The following is a 23303-nucleotide window of genomic DNA, read 5'->3' on the forward strand; positions in this document are numbered from 1 at the left end:
GAGCAGCTTTAAGAAATTCAGAGGAAAAAACAGAGTCACTTTTCTACCAGCTCTGCATCACTGTTCTTTTTCCAGAAGCTTAGATGGATTTTAGCTGATTAACAAAAAGAAAAACCTGACCAGCTACCCACAATTAGCCTGTAATCCTCAGGCTTCAGATCACCCCAAACCTTTACAAAAATAATTTTTAGAAAACATTCAAAAACAGGATTCAAAGCTTTAAATACACTGTAGTTCAAAGTAAGCGTCTCCATTACACTAACTATTTTTCTAGCTCTAAAAGGATTCAAATTTTTCAAATTAGGAAACAATTTTTGTATTATTAAAGTGATTTGACTAGTAGTATAATATTATAGTCCAATTGGATAAAGATGGCTCCTTAGGCTACCTTTTAGAAAAATTATAAATCATTCATGTGTGCTAAAAGAAGTTAACAAAAGTCTGCCTCTCTTCAATTCTGCATTTTAGATTTTGTGGTACCTCTTTTAAGGGGAAAAAGTTGGAAACTAGTGGAACAAAACTTGCATATCAATACAGCTACACCCAATAGGGCATTAATTATGCTAAGCTTCCACTTGAACTAGTACCGTGTAACATCTTGTTCAATTTTAAGATGGTATAATATTTTGTATAGTAGTTTGGGATTCACAGTAAGGGAATTGTTGCAGGAAGACTGTCACTTATACCTTAATGAAGAACAGATGGTGGAAAGAACCTTCAGCCTCAAGAAGATGAGACCCCACCCAAGGACAAAGTAGTAGGTTTTTTTACAATAAGGGTGGTGAGACAGTGGAACAGGTTGCCCAGAGAAGCTGTGGATGCCCCATCCCTGGAAGTGTTCAGGGTCAGGTTGGATGGGGCTTTGAGCAACCTGATCTAGAGAAAGATGTCCCTGGCCATAGCAGGGGGGGTTGGAATAGATGATCTTTAACAGTCCTCTGCTACACAAACCATTCTATGAGACCCCAACCAAGGACACTGCTAAGTACTAAAGCAGAATTTCCCATAATCTGTATTTGCAGATGTCGCAGGGCACCTCGTGACCAGGAATAAATCAGGTAAACTGCACTCTGTACCTGTGTGTCCTCTCCTCAGTCAGCAATGAACTGAGTAAAAATATTTGTGTCACTAGGTACTCTGTATACTTCTGAGGATACTAAAAACAATTACTAAGATACTTCAAACAGCTGAACATAACTGCATGTAAAAACAGAAAAATTACTTAATGCAGTAAAATAGAATTCTTTTATTCCAGAAGTTGTTGTTAAAAGATCAGCAAAAACAAGCTGAAAACTACTCTCTTTTTATAAAGTCTATTTTCAACATATTCTAATTAATATATTGTGCTGAGTGACAATTTGTACTCCAAAACACGATCTAAACTCAAACTGCAACAAGTCTCTTCTCCAGAAGTTCCAATCTAGCAGAATGTTTTTAAGAATACGAGCATGCCTCTATTTAAATTAAACTGAAGGACTTCACTGGTCTAGAGCCTATGTATGCCTTCTGGTCAATTCATGTGCAAGAACATCAAATAAAACTCAGAAAGCAGCAGAATTTTAATTTTATTTATCAGGAAAGGCTTATTTTTAAGACAGGGATTGTCCAGCTGGAATTAAACACATAAGCAAGTCTCACTGCTTAGCTACATTCCAGGCTCTTTTGCATGACCGCTTTCCTATAAAAGCTCGTCCGCTCCTTGCATTTCTCTAGTTCAATCCGCCCACTTACTGGCTTTTTACGTGAGGACCAAATAATGAAATATTGTCGTATGGTTCACTGGAAATTTGTTTTGCTAGCACAGTTAATTGCACACATTTGCTCATCAGTACTGTATCAGGTAGACCCACCGTACTGCACAGCAATAGAATTGTACATCACAACCCATGGGCGTACCACTGAGCTGCTTCTCCTTCTAATTTTGTTTGGTGCTCTGGGGTACTATACAGGGTAAGACAAAAACAGATGACTTTGTTATCTCTACATATGTGCCCTGAGCAGCTCTGTGGTTATTAAACTTATAATGCCAATTCCCCACCTTATAGAGCACCAGTTTCCACCTCTTATTATCTTTTTCTTTGCATTAGGCCTGTAAACCATCAGGATAAATATCACCTTATCATCACATCTGCACTGTAGCCAAGAGCTATTTGAAAACTTATATTTGAACAGCCCTGTTAGACAGCAGGGCTGCAGAATAAAGCAGAATATTACAGCAGAATAAAGTTCATTCTGTTGCTTGCATGAGTACAATAAAAATCAACAGAGTGAGTAGCAACTTCACCTCATTGCACATTCCTCTCACTCCTTCATTTTAACAGTACTTCCCTTAAGGCACAAATAAACCCAGAGCTACCATTTAAAACAAACTTTTCACTAATCATATCAACAACGAGCACTACCATGTAATATTACAAATAGAAGTATTTTCCCTTTCAGATGCATCATACAGACAGAATGGATGCAGTAAATGTTTGAAGACTTCTGGGGTTTTTTAATGTGTATGTATATACAAAGAAAGGACATAAATATACAACGTGAGCAATATTCCCCAAAAACCAGAACCACAGGAAAAAATAAGGGGGAAAAAAAACCACCACAAAATGGGCAAAAAATTGAGGCCCAAATCTCAGTTTTCACAACAGCAGTACAAAAACAAAACAAGCAAACAAACAACAACAGATACATGAAAATTCTAGCAACCAAAAAAACCATTCATCCTTCAAGACACATTTTATTATACTTTCATGTAGTTATCTTTGGAATCAGTCAGGCAACTAAACAAAACTTTTTAAGAATATTAAAAATGCATAGCTCACACTGACTCCAAGGAATGAAAATCAAAAAAGAGAGTGAAAAAGTAACACTTGAAAACTAAGAACATTCTTTAAATGTGTTCCACTCTTTTTCAAAGAGTAAAAAAGGACTCAGCATTCAGTTCAACAAAGCAGTTTTTGTTTCACATAATTTGAGATTTCACTACTTCAATATGCTACCACAAGAGACACCGAACAACAAGTACATTCAAGCATATAACCTGGAAGACATTACTTGATCAGAATGAAAACATTAAAATACTTTTCAGCTTTTAGACTTGTGCGCTGCTGATATACCTAGTTTTAGGCCCATCAGACATAAAGGTACTAAAAAAATTAGGAGTTATATTTAAATTAATAATTACAGTATATATCCATCCATAGATAGATACAGAACTAACAATGCACCAGCTGAAATAGTCTTCAGTGCTTCTTCAGCATGTGACATGTGGAACTCTCATAGCATTAAAAAAAAAAAAAGCTAAATAAAAATTATAATACCTCTGAGACACTGGCAAGCAATAAGTCACATTTTTCTGATAGGAAGCAATTATTATGCATTATTCATGGAGCTGTACCTGAACTACAAACCTACTCAGTTTTGATGTCTTTTATTCCAGTTGTTTACCTGCTAAAGTCAGTGACTCCACTACAAAGGGCCACTACATTACCAGGATATCCAAGTTAAAACTAGCTGGTTTCAGAGCTGCAATGTAGCTGGTTGCAAACTGCATATTCCCTCCTTCAATACACTGGGAACTAGCTCCTGCTAGAGATGGAATACTTTACTATAAAGATGATTGATCTATTTCCATATTCAATTCCTTTTAATATGCAAGAAATTGCTGGCTAGGATCATAGCTCAACTGCAGAAGGCACAGAGATAGTACGTACAGTCTAATTTTAAAAGAGTTTGAGCACCTATCAACTATGACAGCACTGACGTGTGGAATAGCGTTTAAAATGGTTTTGCCTTCTAGATTACTGGTTTTAAGTCACATACGCACTTACCATATATCCTGTGGCAGGTTTAAAGTTATGCTGCCTTTGATTTCATCCCCAAAGCGCAGATACCCTAAAGTGGCTAATGAGATATACAAGGCCATGACTATTCCCATGCCAATATTCAGCGCCTGTGGGAAACGCGTGGTGTCCTTCATTCTGTTTTCCAATGGGAGTACCTGGAAATAGAGGGAAAAATCAATTACACTTTATGTCCTCACGGTAAGACTGCTCTTCTCCCCACTTTCAAAGCCAATTTCTGAAATTTAGGTGGTTATTAATAAAGATTACTCTACAATAATGTTTTACAGCCTTGAAAATCACAATGTTTTATGCACCCAACAGAAATGTTCAGTTACTGCAAAGCACCTCTCTTGGTTGTAAAACAGCATCAGTGTGGAAATATAAAGCAGTATTTACAGGTTAGAAAAACTGACAAGAGAAACTCACGGTGCCCAGATAACAATACATAGGCAATATGAGGAACACGATTCTTTTTTTTTTTTAACTGAATTGTTCAGAATCCAAGGGTAATTTTCCTATTTTTATTAGGTATGTCTGCACTGTCAGTCCCCATCACAGACAAACCGACCACGCATACAGTTGATGCACAAGCTCCTGCTCAGTCTCAGCTCTCCCCGGACAGGACGCTCGAGTCCACGACTACCAAAAAACGGACCCATGCTATTTTTCATTCTTCTGACAGAGACAGGGCCAAGCACACTAAGTGCCGCTTTTCCTAAATGTAGTGTCGGTGCTCTGATCCTGAACTACAGCCAAGCGAGCTGGCTGGGCTTGCCACCACTTCAAAGTGAAGATACAGGCATTACAATCTTTACTGCATGCAGCTTGCTGGAGAGATTGCCTTTTACATGTACTATATAGTGTATAAAAAAAAATATACTTAGTAAGTTCCAATTTAAATTTTCAGCCACGCAACAGAATTTCCAGGCAAGGCAGGAAATCCAAGCAACAAGCTCACATGCTGCTCTTCCCACCTTGAATTTCATCAGCAAAACAGATCCTTTTATGTCTTCATTAAGACACAAACTGAAGGTACATGGATGCTCCTAGACAAGCATACTTTCCCCATGACTTTCAGAAGAACTGTACAGTTATCTCAGATACTCAATTTGGGACATAGTTCAAGATTAAAACACCTGATTTTGTATACCTACATATAAGTAAAATGTCTAAGCTTCTGTAATGAAGATCGGTAATGAAGAGCTAGTCAATATAGTCGGTGGAATAAAGACCACAGTTCAGCATAACTTTCAGTAGGCATGCAGGTTATATTTGACTAACAGTATGACACTAACTGAACAAAAGCTTGCTGCCTCTGGGTAACACTTATGTCAAATCTTTTACAGGGTTGCCCTGTAAAAGCTACTGTCCGTCATACAAAATTGCTTTGTAAGTGACTGAGTATTTACTGTTTTCAACTTAACCAATGTAAGTTATGAAAAAAGCAGATTTCATCCACTAATTAACAAACAAATTGGTATATTTGAATTGCTGCCATATTATTTTCCAAAGGGCAATCATTCCTTTCCTCCTGGTCACCCACTGATACTCACTTCCTGACCTATCGTTGAGTATCACCACTGCCAATCCATCCCATGTTGTTATAGTTCACCTACACTAGAAATCTTGAAGAAGTCATTTTATACTTGGGAACAAAGAGATCTCTAAAAAGATGCAAATTTGGAGGCATTTCTGAATTTTAATTCATCTTCAATTAAAATACATTATACATCTTAATTGAGGATCTTCTTTATATAATTCAGAGCCTCCACTGCTGACGTTTTTCCTCCAGAAAGCAATCTGAGCTTGCGCTGTAACTTAATCTGGTAGAGAATGCAAAATTTAAACCAGGAAGAGTGTGGTAAGAAGTATTACTTTACTACAATGCAGACAAAGTACGTTCATTCCTCCAAATGAATTAAGCTTCTGTGTCCATACAGTACCTATCAAGTCAACTTTTTATATTTCACATAAAAAACTGCCAGATAGGACAGATGGCACTTCAGATTCTTTTGTCCTCAGTTGCAATTAGATTGTTTTAACATACCTCCTTATTAAGAGCTTTGAAGGATGCAAATTACAGGTAATTTTTCCCTTCATCTGAGTTTTCCCGTTCTTGAGTTCCCACAAACAGACAGCGTTTGGGCCCGAACCAGTAATAAAAACGCTCATTCAGCATGTATCTGTTAATTCTCTGGTGATTATAAATAGAATGTATTTTCTGCATAGGTTCTGCCATGTTCTACAGCTTCTGGGAATCTTAACAAGCATAAATTGTTACAGTAAGATCTTATTCCAAGCTACATTATCTCTGCAGAGCTTTAATGGCAATTGCTTGCCCAGCTTACAGATACCAGTAGTCTCTTAACAACTTCACTGGCCCAGAGATTTGATTTCCAGAGTCTCCAGCATTCATCTCGTACATTCCTGGCAGAAGGAGGGCAATGAACTCAGACACACACGCCAGTCATGAAAAAAAAAATTCCCGTGTTTTTCCACCAGGACTCATGGCAGGAAAGGGATTCTTGAGACTGCCTGCCCCTCTGAAGGACAGCAAAAGCAATCTGTAGGAGACTACTAATGAAGGAAGAAAATTTCCTGTGGTTTCACAGTCAGAGGGAGCTCAAGGCAAAGACTACAGGACTGCTCATTATGATGCCTTCTTTCAGACAAAAAAAGCCCTCCAGGCTATTCATAAAAATGAAGAAAAGAAAGAAACTTCCTACTTTTTGGCTACATCTTCAATTGAAATAGCAAAACGTTACATATGTATGACAAACACTGGCTACAGCCATTCTGAAAGAAAAGAGATGTTTATATGACTGCACCAGATTTTAATACATAACCATTATCACTAATGACATTTTGCACATACATAATGCTTTAGATCAAATGCAGAATGGTTTCCAGTCCCTGTCCAGTGAGCAGAGCAGGAGGAAGGAGGATGCAGCACCCGGCATTCGGGAAGTAAGTGAGCAGCAGTCGGGAACCAAAAGACAGCACAGGAGTTTTCCTGCTGAGCAGGAAATGCTGCGAGGCAGCGAAGGGACGCAGGTCCAGCCTCCCAGGGGCTTCACCCCCAGGGAGCTCCAGCAACCAGGACCAAAGCAGTCGGCACAGCCATTGCTGTGGGAGGGGGTGCACAGGGAGCCTGGAGACATTGCTCGAGACCGTGAGAGACTGCTGGATCTGGCACAACAGAGGTGGTGACTTGCTGCAGGGCAGGGTCCCCTGCACCAGCTCGAGCAGCCACCCCAGCATGTCAGAGGACTGGAGCACGACAAACTGCTGAGGGAAGACACGACCATCCAAACGTGAGGCTACGGGGACTATGAGGTGCTCATTCCCGAGGGCAGGGCTGAGGGCAACGGTCACCTCACCTGCACAAAGCATGCTCTGAATTGACAAGCCAGCATGGATTTATCAAGGATAAACCACACTTAGCCAATCTCATGGCCCTTTCTAATGAAAAGATTGGCTCTATGGACAGGGGGAAAGCAGTGGATGTAATTTACTTCAGCTGAGCAAAGCTATCTATGCAGGACCCCACAGCATCCTTTGTTACCAAATTAGAAAGACAGGGACTGGATGGCAGGATTACAAGCTGGGCAAAAACAGTCTGGAGTAGAGGGCTCAGAGGGTACTGAGTTCAGCTGGACACTGGTTAATTATGTTGTTCCTGCAGGGTTAATAGTAGGGGTGATGCTGATTAATATCCTCATTAATGACATGGATGATGGGACAGAACATACTCTTAGCATGTTGGCAGATGACATTAAGTTGGGAATAGTAGCTGATACAAAGGAGAGCAGAACCTCAGTTCAGAGGGACCTCGACAAGCTGGAGGACTGGGCAGAGAGAAACCTCATGAAGCTCAAAGAAGACAAAAGCAAAGTCGTCAAGACTGGACAGAGTAACGCCATGCAGAAGTAGAAGCTGAGAACACTCATGCTAGGGAGCAGTTCTACAGAACGGGACCTGGACATCCTGATAGACAAGAAGTTGAACATGAGTCAGCAGCCCACCTTTATGCAGGCTGTGCGTGCACATGGGCTACACCAGCAAGAGAATAGGCAGCAGGTCCAAGAAAGTGATTCTTCCTCTCTGTGGCACTTGAGAAACTGGATACCATGTCCACTACAAAACAGACATTGACGTATGGGAGAAGTCCAGCTGAGGGAGGTCAAGGTGGCTAACAGGCTGGGGAACATGAGAGGCTGAGAGCTGAGTTAACTCATCCTGAAAAGAACGCTAGGGCAATGAATCTCCTTGAGGCCTTCAGCTAACCAAAGGAAGAGAGGGCTTGCAGAGAAGACCAAGCCAATTTCAAAAGAGGTGCACTGTCAAAGAATGAGAAGCAACAGTCACTAGTTGCAACAACGGGAATTTTCAACTGGTCATACGGAAAAATAATTTTATGAAGAGAAGAGCTAATTGCGGGGACAGGCTACCAAGAGCCTCCATTCTCAGATACTTTCATAGCTCAACTGGATAGGGTCCCGAGGAAACTAATCCAATTGAAGGCAGACCTTTTTTTGAGCAGCCGTTTGGACTTGACAACCTTCAGAGGTCTTTTCCAACTTAATTTTTCTGTGGTTCCATGGACGACCATTGTTACCTCCAGCAAGATGCTATGATTTCTTATAGGCCACATGTGAAAAAATTGAAAAAGTGATTATTATGAAAAACTCAATCTAGACATCAATATGTAAATCGAAGTAATGTGAAATCAATAGAATAAAGAGCAAGTACCACTTAAAACTCCTCACAGGCAATCTACAACTACAGTTCTATTCTATTCTTAACAGCTGATTGTATTTTATTTTTTAGTTTTTAATCTTTTTACATTTTAACAAACTTCTTTTTACAGGCAGAAAAGATTATCATACAATTGTCTATCTGAAACTTAGTTTATAAAGGACCAGTGACACATACTATATTCAATGTGTTTGAGTCCAGAGGAAGCATTCAAATATAATTTTTTTTTTAAAATTCTACCTTACTGCAATTTTTTATCTTTTGCATTTAAATTCACTCAGTCCGAAGATCCATGTTTCTCCAAGAAAACAAAGACTTAATTAAAAAAAATTAAAAAGCAATTTAAAAACATTATAGGACAATCCTCTTAAGCATACTAACTCTTGCTTTTCAACTATCCATTAAATCAAGTTTACACATTAAACTCAATGATGTGACTTCATGCACACTAATGAGTGGATCAAAATAAAACATACTACACCTAACAGCACATGTTCTCGGATCATCACCCTCACTTTAACACTGCAACCTTCATTTATACTGAATTTAAGGACAAGATATGCAAAAGGAAATACAGGATAATAATATCGTTAGCCAAAGACACATTAACATACTTAGATCTTGAAGCATGCAGCCCACTCCAACCTAACAAGTAGCGCTATTGATTTAAGTGGGGAATGCTGCTGAGTTACCAACCAATACAGTTTTCCATGCTTTTAGTCAGTGTTGGTTTTTACAGCCATGAGAAATTACTTTTTAAAATGCTGATTTCTCCCTGCTTATCCTTGAGTTAGTATCAGGACTAGATCCACCTTCAGACCGAACAGATGAGGATGCTAATGCAGCCTCTCCCGCATCACTCAGTCCGGGAGAGAGTGTCCCTGTCCAGCCTCAGCGGCAAGCCTCCCCAGGTTTAGGCACTCTCTCTGAGCAGCAGCAGGTATTTCAGGACAGTTGTTGTCACTGCAGGAGATGCTTCCCTTGGCAGAACTGATCCCCAAAGAAATGATGCAAAGAACTTGAGCCAGGTTTTATACAGTATCCAGTATCACCTATTCCAGACAAGCTGGAAAGTTCTATACGTCACAGGATTAACGTGAAGCCAAGTAACAACCAATTACACATATATTACACAAACTCCCTGCTCCCTAAGCTGTTAAATTCCATCAGGATCCAAAAGATCCGTGAAGTGTTCATAAGGAGACAGAGTTGACAAGAGGTATGACATGAGCCAGTGCTTGTTCTGACACTATGTCACTGTTGGGCAGCTGCTGGATAGATTTTCACTCTAAATTTCTTTCCAGTCCCTGTATAGTCCCTGTTGCAACAACTTCAGAAAGCCTAACATTTTAAATGAATGCAAAAGAGATAAGGTGCTTTTCACAAATGCTTTTTAGTTTTGGTTTTATTTCTTCCTTTTTGGAACACTGAAGCTGAACACGTTTTCCTGTCCTTTTTTGCTGAAGGCAGAAATTGTTATCACTCTTCAGTTCTTTTAAATTATTTTCTTAAAAAGCTAACACCCTACCTAGATGACTGAATAGCTCTGAAAGAAAAACGGCACACCTCCAATTCTCTCTGTCTGTCCATAACACCTTCTATCAAAAGGGATGCTGCATTAATTCAGTATCTCACAGTAAGGCTTCGATGTTGCTTTATACTTGTTCAAACAACCACTTCTGCTATAACAGGCAGTATCATTAATGTAGTCCAATACCACCCACATTCTTCAGACCTATAACCCATCACCACATATACAAGCACTGCACAACATAGTGATGGGAAATACTCTGGGGAGGGAAAGCTTTGGGAAATAACCTTCTCTCCCAAGCAAGGTCACTGGGGGCAGATGCTGGAGGCGAGAGAACTGTGAGATCCATAAGATAAGTTTCAGAGTTTAAGATTTTTTTTAAACCTTTTTTTTTTTAAATGTGTCTTTTCCCTGCTTCTGATGTCCATGCTCTGCTTTCTTCATGCTTTCTCCCTCAGTTCACACTAGTCCCCGTCATAGCCCTAAACACCTATGTAATCAGGTATTTTAGCCAAAACTGATTATTTTCACAATTTCTCATTTTCCATCATTTTTCTCCCTCATTAATTGAATAAATTCTCCATCTTTTTCTCTGTCCCACTTCACAGAGGTCTTCCTATCATTTCTGAGACACTGGCACATGTCGCTACTCTTATTTTACTCGGAATTTAATACTTGATTCCTTTAGTAACTATCAACCTTTGGTTTCTTAATTTACATAAAAGCATAATCCATCTTCCTTTAACCCACCAAATAAAGTCGAAACTATCTATAATTTACTAGCAAAGAAGCATAATTGAATCTTTGAAATAACCTGGCTATCTACCATCATCCACTATGCAAAGTATCTTCCCTTTCATTTGAAGTTGCCTGCAGTAGGTATAAACATCCCCCAGGAATACCACTGTCCCCTTATTCCTTGTCTTGAATATCCTGCTACACTCAGTCTTTCTACAAGCTGCAGGGGACTGTCTAATTCTAATCAGAAATCTCTACTGTATACTTTATATGACTGGACCAAAAAAAACACAAGAGAATTCAGCTTGCAGATAATCAGATAAACTGTGATTTAATTGTCATGGTCACTAAAAACTAATCTTGCAATGGGTAATTTAATAGCAGACATGCTTAATGTTTAAATACATATAGTCATCTTTCCCTTTTTCAGGAAATACCACTAAAATGGCAAGAATGAAGCAATCCTCCATTCTTTACACTTTTAAAATAAGTATTTCAGGTAGAAGAGACAGCTATACAGATGTTTTGATTAGTTTAAGGTACAGACAACTCAAAAATTTTGGAAATTTAAAACCAAAATATTTATCAACATTTACTCGGGAAAAAAAAAAAAAATCTATCTGTAATTATGTCCCACTGCAACAAAATAAAGCTCTGTTCATGCAATGCAAAAAAGCTGAGGAAGCTGATACTCGAGGTATGTAAACATAAATTCTACCACCTAACCCTCAAAGACAGAAGATTGAATCCTCAGTAAACCGATGCAGCCCAGGCCTGGCCCATTCTTTCTTGTCTGCAGAAGTTACCAACGAATTCATTTGCTCACTGAAAGGTGGATTAACAACCCTACAGCATACTGGGCAATTGTCTGCAGAAGTATGGTTTCTCCAAGTAAAATAATGATCATAACATGTCTACTGCATTGCTATGCTTTGCTCGCCTGTCCTTGTCCATCTCCTCTTTCACTGTACAGAAAAAGTCCTACGCAATATTTTGAGCTTTTATTCCATCATTTAGATACATTTTTAAAGCTCGCTGTCTTGAAGAAGATACAGAACGTCACTATTTTGCAACAAGTGCAATAAACAATCTAATTTTTCTTAACAGATCCCTCATGAATGCAAATAAAAGGGTGGCTACTATTACCCAAGGAAAGATGCAAGCCAAATGGTGGCCATACATCAATTTTTATAGTAAAAGGCTTATACAAAATAAATAAATCCAGAAACAAAGTTCTCATTGCAGAACACTACCTTCTGAAATCTGTTTGGCATCTGAATCTGGAGTTTTCTCCAGAGTTTTTTTTTTTTCTTTTTACTTTTTTATACTTAAGAGCTTATTTATAACTTCTGTATGACATTCATTCAATCTTTAGCTTGCTCAGAATTTAACTACACAATTTTGTGTACTATCACATCCTATCTGACTTTATTTGTGAAATCTAAAATACTTCTCTGCAATGCAAACTGAAAACTAAAAAGCAGCATCTTAATTCTGTCACTAATATTTTAAAATATTTGTCCTATCAAAATCATTGAAGTGCTATATGCTTTGCTGTTCTTTACATTAGTTGCAATTTTGTCCAGCAAAAGATATATGTCAGTAGAAAATTATGTTCCTAATTAATCAGACAGTTCAAGCCACACTCTTTAGTTTTACTTCCCCTCTGCCCCTCCACTGCATTTGGAACTGTAGCCTACAGACTATACAATACTATATCCTAACATGTCCTCTACAACTTACGCTACTCTCAAAATTTCTACAGGATAAGTGATAAAAGAAAATATGAGTTAGAAACACAACAAGTATTGCTGGAGAGTATATTTCACTGCAATAATACATAAAGGTATAGCACATGCCTAAGTATTTCTGGACTCTTTCTAGTTCATGAGTTAAAAATTAAGTTACCCAAAGCTGCAATGACACTTAAACCTTTATGCCAGCCAAGGATCAAACCCACATCAAATTTACATCACCTTAAAATAAGTGATAACGATCACAAAGTTCTCATCCATATCTGCTTCTTCGTAAGCAGGAGCCAAACAATTTATGAACTTTAATTTGTTTCAATGCAAATAGTTTAAAGAAAGGTCTTCCCAAAATGTCTTTTGACTTTTATCCAAAATGCTCTTCCACCCGTATGTTGCTTTAGCTTCTAAAGTGACATGAAATAAAGTATACATATGTTGCAAGGTCCTGCACTGGGCTGAGCAAACTCCATGACTGCACAAGAGAAAAAGTAAATTACAATGTTTTCCACTGAGGATTAATGAGTATCACAGGAAATAAACAGGATTAAGGAGTTTTACAACTTTACAATACAGAAATTCCTCTATCCTGGGATAAGGAACATTGAAAACAGCCACACACACTCCTGGACCGAGACAGTTAAAAACCGACAAGACCCCAACATAGAAAGCCTAGCAAACAGAAAGGGTTTGCAATTCACATCTTATATTTTAACATGACCATTGTCGAAAGAAATAACCATCATATTCTGAAAAAATCAATCCATCCAAAATAGAAGGGAGGGAAGACACTGATGATTGTATTTGCTTTTCTTAGAAGAACAGAAGTTTCACACATTTCCATTTGACATGAGAGCATGGCACCTTGACAGCTAAACTACTCATCGCTTTTTCTGTGAAGCGCTCAAACAGCTGGAGTACAAGACAAGTTGAAGAATATAAAACAAAGACAAGTTGAAGAATCCACAACATACCACTTCCTACTATAATCTTCTTATTTCAAATGCCTTTGCCATTACAACATTTTTCCTTTCCACCTCTCCCATTTCCTTTAGGATTTTTTTTCTGCTGCTCTTGACAAATCGATACAATTCTTAAGCCACAATGATTATTACGGAGCCACTACTGATGCTTGCAGAAGTGTTCGGAGGATGATTAGGGCTCTTTCAAATCTGGAAGAACATGTGTTCATAAAAATTTTTTGGTTTAGGAACACTATACTTCAATGAACATTCAAGAAGATTACTGAGTTTAGAAGTCCTCTGACAAAATCATAGGACTAGTAATATCTAGTATTTGAGCCATACAATAAAATCACTTTTTTTTTTTTAAACTGTTGTCTCCATCATGCGTGATCCAATAGATGTAAGTTATTCTATGACTTGCAGTAGATTTAATTTACAAAATAAATATGTTGGCAAAATATTTAAGAGGTAAACTAGAACTTATATTTTATTTATTGTTATATATACACACACGTGTGCACACACTGCAATGCTACCTTCATCAATGAAAAGGCTGTTCAGAGTGGGGAAGAAAACTATTATAGATGGTAAAGTTAAGATGTTACCAATTAAATGACAGATGTGAAAGTCTAAAACTAAGGATGCAAGCACTTATTCGAGTTAACTGCTCTCTCCAGGAAAAGTTACTAACATTTTTGCATTTTCACAGCTGTATTCAAAAGGTTTGTCATATAATGAAGACTCATATTTAAATATTACTTAGACACCGCAGATAAGTACTCATAACATATCGGAAAGGAGGAGGAAATCTTACCTGAGACCTTTACAAGTAAGTGCAAAATAGCAGCAGCTTAGAAGGATTACAGGATGATGGGCTGGGGAGAACGAAAAAATCTGACACCAAAAAAAAGCAAAATAAACTACAGAAGATGTTTCTACTTGAAATTATTTAACTATGCTGCCTATTTATATGTATAATTAGTATAAGAAGCATGTGTCTCAGTCTGGCTCTACTGCACGCATACTTAAGACAGACAAGTTTTCCATCTAAGACATGGTTACATCCAAACAGAAGAATTAGCTTTTGTGCCTCACTGAAGCCATGTGTATCAGACCCCAAAACCCACTTGCCACAAGCTGACAAAGCAAAACCCATGGCAGCGTGGCACACTGTCACTCTTGCTCTTTTCCCATTTCTCCAAAGTCACTGAATCACGTAATGTCAGGCGAGCAAGCAGTAAACTTAATGCCTTTATTTGTGGAAATGCGTGTGCATCTTAGGTTTTCTAAGGAAAAAGAAACATTTGCATGTTGCAAGCATCAGGTGTGGGATGCTGCCTGAAAAAAAGTTACACTCAGGAGTCTTCCGTTTGTGTTAGTAAGATTTGCCGTAAATATAGAAAGTGTTAAAGTTAGAATATGGACAAACAAATGTTCTCCAGGGTAAAAGGACGTTTCTCCATACTCAGGATGTGCTGAATATCGGTAAGGAATATTTAACTTGATTAAAAGGTAATATCAAGTTGCCTACATTCATCTGAATATGGCAGATGACTTTTTCACAGATTCCGATACAACATTTTTTTTATCTGCTACATCTAACAACATTCTCTGTTTCTACACATTTGGCCATAATCTTTTTCCTCCTCTCTTACATTAATCATCTTCAGAAGACATCCACACCAAGTGATTTTGCACAGTAGCTGTTACATGCCTCTTGCTGACAAAACATTTAAAGTCCACATTTACCACGTACAGTTAGCAGTAGGTCTTCTCCAGAGTCATCAAATCCAGTCACCTACACTCGGGTGTCCAAATGCAAAAACATCCTCTAAGAACTCCCACCTTTTCTATTTTGATACAAGTCTTTGCATAATCTCAAAAGAACACCAATGAAATTGATACACCCTGGTCTAGAGATGTCCCAAGCAGATTTAGATGATGTCATGTTATCTGTTAAATGTCTGTTTCTGACAAATCCAGTCTGGTCTTAAAGACAACAGAAGAGTGCCATTGGGTTTCATTAATTGTTTTAAAGGTTTATACTAATCTGGCAAAAGAATTTTTGGCAATAAGAGGCTTTTATCTCAAAGCCACAGGCCTAACAAGCTCATCTGCATCACTTCCAAAATCCAAATAATGACATTTTAAAATTATAATCCACTTAGTTTTCTCTTTTCTTAATCTCCTGGAATTGGTTAGCTGATGCCTAATGAGATTCCAGAGCCTGTCTTTTGGTATACAAATACCACCCTACCTTCTCCTGCGAAGCTGTGATATCCAAGTTCAAAAGCAGTTTGAATAGACATCTTCAAGCAGTAGACTAAAATATCAGAAGCCTTATTTTCCAAACCCAAAACTGATGTTGGAAAGCAACATTTTATCTTCACTAGGCTAATCAGTCTGCAGCACTCAACAGGGAAAAAAAAACATACTCAATTGTACAAACCTTACTTAACTTAGCATCTTTATATGTAATAAAATAAGAAAAATTATCTTTCTTGTTTAAACGTTATGAATCTATTTCATCCTCCTTCCCCCTGAAGCTTATATTAAAATATCACTTCCACATTTGAATTTGGTTTTTATACCTCGAACGAGAAAGCCGACCACACTTTCACTGCAAAACATTCATTAAGTATAACTGCTATTATATAAGCATAACACTATGCACATGGTAATGCTACAAACATATCCAAGCCTGAAGGCTTTGGTTTTACACTCTTCTGAAAAGTATGTTCAAGAGTTTTAACTACATTTTGGGCACACTCAGGAGCACAGTCTGAAGCTACTTTTTAATTCAATAACAAAAACCTCACATTCATTACAAAAACAGACCTACTCACCTTTAGAATATGAAAGAGGCTCTCAAACATGGTTCTTACAAAATAATGTTACATGTTCTGTGAAAGACACATTCACTTCATTATATCACCTGCAGCTCCTGTATTCAAGAAGTAGTGTTGGTACTCTCCTCTCCCCTGTGGCCTGAACAGCAGCCCCGTGATTTGCCAGGTAGCATCATCTGGCACAGAGAACTCACAGCCAGAAAGAAGCTAAAGCATAGAGGGAAAGAAGCAGCTGCAGATTCTCCCATCCCCAGCAGAGCCCTGTACTCAAAAAGGTCCACTGAGGGCTGAATATACATTTTCTCCACCTCCTAATCAACATATAATTGCCTTCTGAACCAAAATCTTCACTTTGAAGATTAAAACAAAACAGAGTATCTTAAATGGTCTGTTGTATTCACTTAAGGGTACTGCATTTCTGTTGCTACTACTGTTCCACAAACTGTATTGATGCCACTAGTCAATACAATTTTCACAAGGTCACCCTGATGATCTTAAAATCTTAACTTACAAGTGTTGAAATCCCAAACCGACTCTCAACACTATGAATAATAACCACCAGATCGACAGTGCTGAGCTGTCAGTTCAGCTTTGCTAACTCAATATTAAGGGATCATGGGGTACCCCCGCTGCCAACTCCCCCTGTTAGCACACGGCGATCATTACGCCCTGGCTGCCAAGACATTCCCAATTTGCAGCGGGTACCTTACACCAATCAGCAGTGACCCCATTTTTACAGACAGCTCAAACAGGGAGCAAAGAAATTAATAGCACAAGCAACAGACTGCAGCACTTTTTAATCCTGTTACAAGAATCACTCAGATTGCATGCATTAACATTAACCAGCCCTTTGATAGCACTAACCTTATTTCTGCTGCAGTAGCTGTAGCAACAAACGAACAACTTGCCTGGACTTTAGAAAAATGACAAAATTGGTCAAATCTGCCATCAAATAAGAGTTTAGATTGATCTCGCAGGCAGATATGAACAGCTCAATTCATCATGTTAATATCATCAGTTCATCATAGTAATTATTTTTATTTTAATGAAAATATCTCAAAATATCTCAAAATATTTTTATAACAGTGGCTGATGAAATGTTTAACTAGCTCTTACTATTACACGAGTACTAGTTTCTAGGTACTGCCTTGGTTTATTTGAGATTCTATATTTCAATTATAAATAGGCTACCCTTCCTCCTTTGAATTATTACAGACACAAGTCAGTAAAATTAAGGTTCTTAAAGTCTATTTATCTAGGGATCGACAATAGCCAAAGCAATGATACTCCAAAATACTTCCATACTGCTAATTTTCTTTTTGCACAGGGACAGCTAGTCAGTCCTAAACCAATGACAGATTTTAACCAAAACCCATGTTCGTACACTCACAGTCTAAAAGAGAAATACACTCTCTCAAGATCAAGAATAAAATCTTACCAGGAACCTGCTGAATCACTACACCTCGCTTAATCACATTCCCCATAGTGAACAGCACTTTAGACTCCTCTGTTTAATTAGTCTCACTAATTTTAATAGAGTTACTGACGAACTATGATCATACTTTAAGTGATGACAAGTGCTAAACTAAAAGAAAAGAAAAAAAAAAATCAATATATAAAAAGCTTTTTGGAACAATGGGATGAAAAAAATCAGCGCTAGAGTATTTCCTCTGCAGTCTATTATTTGGTTCAAAGAAACCACACAAACATGTTTCCATACTGAACATGGCATTATGAACTGCCCATTATTTTCCGTCTACATTAGCCAGTCCCCTGTTAATAAAAACAAAATCAATTAAGTATCTTTGAAAATAAATCCTCCTGACTGCTATGGCTAAGGCATACTGTTTTATACTGTGCCTTATAGATCATTTATTCCTTTACACAAATTGTTGATCGTTAAATATTCCTAGCAGGAAAGACCATTTTACACAGAACAACAGTGGCAGAAAAAACACATTGAGGGCATTTTTCCTTTCTTGTCAGGTTCTGCTTAAGATGACTTTACCAGCCCAAAAAAGCTCAGAATTTCATTTGCTGTCCCAGTTCATAACATTCAATAATCTGGCAGCTCTCAGATGAGAGTTAGCATAATGTATGTTTGGAATCAAGGAAAAGGAAAAATGAGGCCTCGTAACTGTTTAAGGCCAACTTATTGCATAAAATGAATCAACCATCATCAACTTTTCTGATAAAATTAAGACCTTAAGGTTTCTGTTTATAATGCAATGTTCAGTCAGCTTCATAGTAGTAAGTGTTATTTGCAAGACATTCCAGAATAAAATCTAAAAATCAAGTCGCTAACAACAAGAGCAAGATTAGGTAAATCCATTTTGAGTGCCTGCAGTCAGACGGAGCAGACTAAGGAGCCAATCGAATTAAATGGTGGGGTTTTTTTCCTTACCAGAACAATTCAGCCACACGCATATAGGAATGACAGTAAATAAGATACAGGGTAATAACATCACACATCAGCTATACAATGGCAACTGACTATGCGAGTATTCTTAATCCATTGTAATGTGCATTCAAACACATTAGCTTACATTCCAATGAAAGAATTTTAAACTAACGTGTTTCACTTCACATTTGCAAGAGGTCACAAACACATACCGATATATCACAGCCCAGTCTATGATGGCAACTTACTGAGCTGTAATAGCTAGTTATCAACTAAATCAATCACCAAGAATTGTATGAAATATTAATGATGTAAAGTGGAAATGTCTGTCTCGTTTTGCTTCACTCATCTTTTTTATTTCATGCTTCAACAACTTTGTTTAGTTCAAATCCATAAAATCATTTTTTTCTTTGAATCTTCTCTATGGTGCATGCAACTACAGCATAAGAATGCACAGCGAACATTCTGCATGTTCAAACTATCCCTGAGAAGTGAGACATATTAATATCATTCTGCGTATAAGGAAGAAACATTAAGCTCTAGATTTTCACTTTTACATTAATTTTAAGTGGTAAAGGTAGCCACATTATTTTAATGGTCTTCTGCAACGTACATATACACACAAAGTATGTCAAACTATTGTGAACATAAACATTTAGTCAGTTTGTAAACACCAGTAACAAAGTGAAAAAACTAAAAGGCACTCTTCATTTGCTTTGAAGAGTAAGTAAATCATGATCAAGAAATTGAGACAGCCTATACAGCAATACATGCAATAACTCTGTAACACTAATATCTAATAATATCAAGGAGAATTTTTATATTTTAAAGGTCCAATTCGAATGAACCCTACATTATATGCTCTTGAATAAAAGAAGAAAAAAAAGTTTGGAGTTCCTAAAGATGCCATTAGTAACAACCAGGGACTCAATCAAGGACAATGCTCTGGGCAGTTCTTTAGTTTACATCGGAAGTCAATGTTACTACTGCTGATGTAAATATAAGGAGCTGCCTAATGTGCGATCTAATGTGCCAGAAAATAATTACCATAAATCAATTCCCTACCTATAATTCAATAAACTACCGCTACCAAATGGTAAGCCTTCCACACTTTCCTGAGGCTCACAAGACCCTCATTTGGGATTTCCTGGCTACAAATACACACCTCCGTGCTATGCAGTACATGAGCAAATCGAATACAACTGGGATATGTATCAGACCTACTGTAAATGACTTGCATTTACTCACACTCAGTAAGTGCAGTCTGTCCCAGATAGACTATACACTTTAAGAGCAACAAGCTTAGTATAGTCCAGTCTGTCTGATTCACTGAGCATGGGTTTTTTGCCCAAGACCTCTGGCATCAAACAGTCCCAGACAAATGGCTGATTTCCTATGACAGAACTTCCAGATGACAAAAGGAAAGATGTCCAGATACACTCAGATATATGGCAGCTAAACCTCTGCATCAGTCAGTTCACAGTTTGAGAAACAGTGAGAACAGTTTGAGGAATGGACATTCACCGTTACTAGATCCACACATCCCATGTGTGCAAATACACTTTTGTAACATAATAGGTGTTAAAAGGTTTTCCTATTCAGCTCTTCTGGCAGTCATAATACAGCAGCAAGGTAAAATATTCTGGTGTTAAGTCAGAGCTGACAATTCCAGAAAAGAAAAGAGATTTGAAAACCCTTCTGTGTTACGTCAATGACAGACAATCATTTCAGATTAATTGCATGCTGGTTTGGGGTTGTTTTGGTTCAGGGTTTTTTTGGGGGGAAAGGGGGAGTTGTTCATTTGTTTTTTAGTTTTAAGCATACAGTAACACCTGCTGAAGCATGCAATTATATTAATAACAAATACAGCATATATAGTTACTTCCCAACAGTTTAAAGACATTATGACCTACCATTCCCAGACGCCTCTTTAGCTATTCTTCAAAATACACCATGTGGAACAAAAGCATTAACTAACTTGCAAACTTTGCTAGTGTGAGATGCAATCGGAAAGCCCTTAGAAACAGTAATAAGTGAATAAGAGATTAAAAAAGATCCACTTTTAAAAACCAAATTTTCAGAGTGATAAATCGATTTAATTAACATCTTTCAGGAGACAATGAGGAACTGAGGTTCATTGTCAGAAGGCCACGAATAAAAAAAAAGTATTCTGAAACTTCTATCCTTTTTCTTATCTCCATCTCTATCAAGTCACGTCTATAGACAAGTTTGAAGCAGGAAGAATAACACATTCCTAATATATCACTTTGTCCTCTGTGATCCCAAAGGACAAGAAGGATGCTGAGTACATTTCTATTTTTACACACTCATCACCTAAAACTGAGCTGCTGAGTCATTATAGTATCATCATATTATTAGCTGAGTATTATAATACAGCATATTATAATACTAGTTATTATTACTCGTTATTATTGTCTTAATCTATTTGGAACTAAAGGCATTCTTGGACACTTAGCACCTTCCCAAATTACAAGTAGCAACTGGTATTCCCCAAACTCCCCTTTGACGGGGATGTTGTGTCTTCAACTTTTGCCTTATTTGACAAGATAAATCAATTCTTTTCATATCAACATGGGAGATTAGTGCTTCAACAAAACCAACAAAATAACAACAGGAGTAAAACTGCCTGTATCCCATCATCTAGCACAGATTCAGGTATTTTGAAGAGTCAGTAAAAAGCACTTACCACACCGATTCCTTCAAAAGCAAATATTGCAGTCCCAAAAAACAGTGGGTATTTCTTCCAGCCAACCACAGGAGGCAGTTTTTGAGGATCTACTATATCCTGAAGAAAACAAAGCAAAACAGTGCTATGTAAAGCGCGTTAGCTGTTCCTACAATTTTGATCGATGCGTTATGCCATAGGAAAGAAAACTCAGTACATGTTGACAGTGGTGTATACATTGCTCTTTACAATCCCTGGTTTTCCTCCCAAACTTAGTCCTTTTTACACATTTATTACACACCTTCCCATCCACACACAGACACTTGCAGATATATTTATTCTACGTTCATATTACTGACACTAGAAATTTTCACATTTAAAGTATCACACTGGTGTATATGAGAGAGCATCAATTAAAACAAAAGGGAAAGCTCACACCTCAAGATTAATCTTCTGCAAACTTCTCAGAGTAGTGCATTTTCTAATCTGCTTTCATACTGCACAGATATTCTTCGTAACCATAAGGGACAGTAAAAGAAAATCTTTTTCACAGAATCACAGAATTCCTAAGGTTGGAAAAGGCCTGTAAGATCATCGAGTCCAGCCATCAATGAGCAAACACCACCATGCCCATTAAACCATGTCCCACAATGCCACATCCACACGTTCCTTGAACGCCTCCAGGGATGGTGACTCCACCACTTCCCTGGGCAGTTTATTCCAGTGTCTCACCACTCTCTCGGTAAATAAATTTTTCCTAATATCCAGCCTAAAACTCCCCTGGCACAACCTGAGGCCATTTCCTCTTGTTTTGTCACTCATCACTTGGGAGAAGAGACCAACACCCACCTCTCTGCAACCCCCTTTCAGGTAGTTGTAGAGAGCGATGAGGTCTCCCCTCAGCCTCCTCTTCTCCAGACTGAACAACCTCAGCTCCCTCAGCCGCTCCTCATCAGACTTGTGCTCCAGACCCCTCACCAGCTTCGTCGCCCTTCTTTGGACACGCTCCAGCACCTCCATGTCCTTCTTGTAGGGAGGGGCCCAAAACTGAACGCAGTATTCGAGGTGCGGCCTCACCAGCGCCGAGTACAGGGGCACGATCCCCTCCCTGCTCCTGCTGGCCACACCATTTCTGATACAGGCCAGGATGCCGTTGGCCTTCTTGGCCACCTGGGCACACTGCTGGCTCATATTCAGCCGGCTGTCGATCAACACCCCCAGGTCCTTTTCTGCAGGGCAGCTTTCCAGCCACTCGTCCCCAAGCCTGTAGCGTTGCATGGGGTTGTTGTGACCCAAGTGCGGGACCCGGCACTTGGCCTTGTTGAACCTCATACAATTGGCCTCAGCCCATCAATCCAGCCTGTCCAGATCCCTCTGCAGAGCCTTCTCACCCTCCAGCAGATCAACACTCCCGCCCAACTTGGTGTCATCTGCAAACTTGCTGAGGGAGCACTCAATCCCCTCATCCAGATCATCAATAAAGATATTAAACAAGACCAGCCCAAAACTGAGCCCTGGGGGACTCCACTTGTGACCGGCCGCCAGCTGGATTTCACCCCATTCACCACAACTCTCTGGGCTCGGCCATCCAGACAGTTTTTACCCAGCGAAGAGTGCACCTGTCTGAGCCACGAGTCGCCAGCTTCTCCAGGAGAATACTGTGAGAGACAATACAAGCTGAGTTCCTGCAGAACAATTAATTACTCTCTAACTCCCCCAGTCTCTTCTATGTAACTTCTCCTGCCTCCTTGCCTAGCCAATACCTCTTGCTGGCTTTTCTGCCTT

General features: G+C 38.5%; 1 protein-coding gene across 1 annotated transcript in view; it reads right to left on the reverse strand.

Moving 5' to 3' along the window:
• Positions 1–23303, reverse strand: part of SLC36A4 (solute carrier family 36 member 4) — a 142036-nt gene that overhangs the window by 69485 nt on the left and 49248 nt on the right. Inside the window, 2 exon segments of the mRNA XM_059824632.1 lie at positions 3828–3997; positions 21540–21638. Of these exon segments, the coding sequence (XP_059680615.1) occupies positions 3828–3997; positions 21540–21638 (269 nt within the window).

The sequence above is a fragment of the Gavia stellata genome, chromosome 1 (genome assembly GCF_030936135.1).
Source record: "Gavia stellata isolate bGavSte3 chromosome 1, bGavSte3.hap2, whole genome shotgun sequence".
Taxonomy (NCBI): Eukaryota; Metazoa; Chordata; class Aves; order Gaviiformes; family Gaviidae; genus Gavia; species Gavia stellata.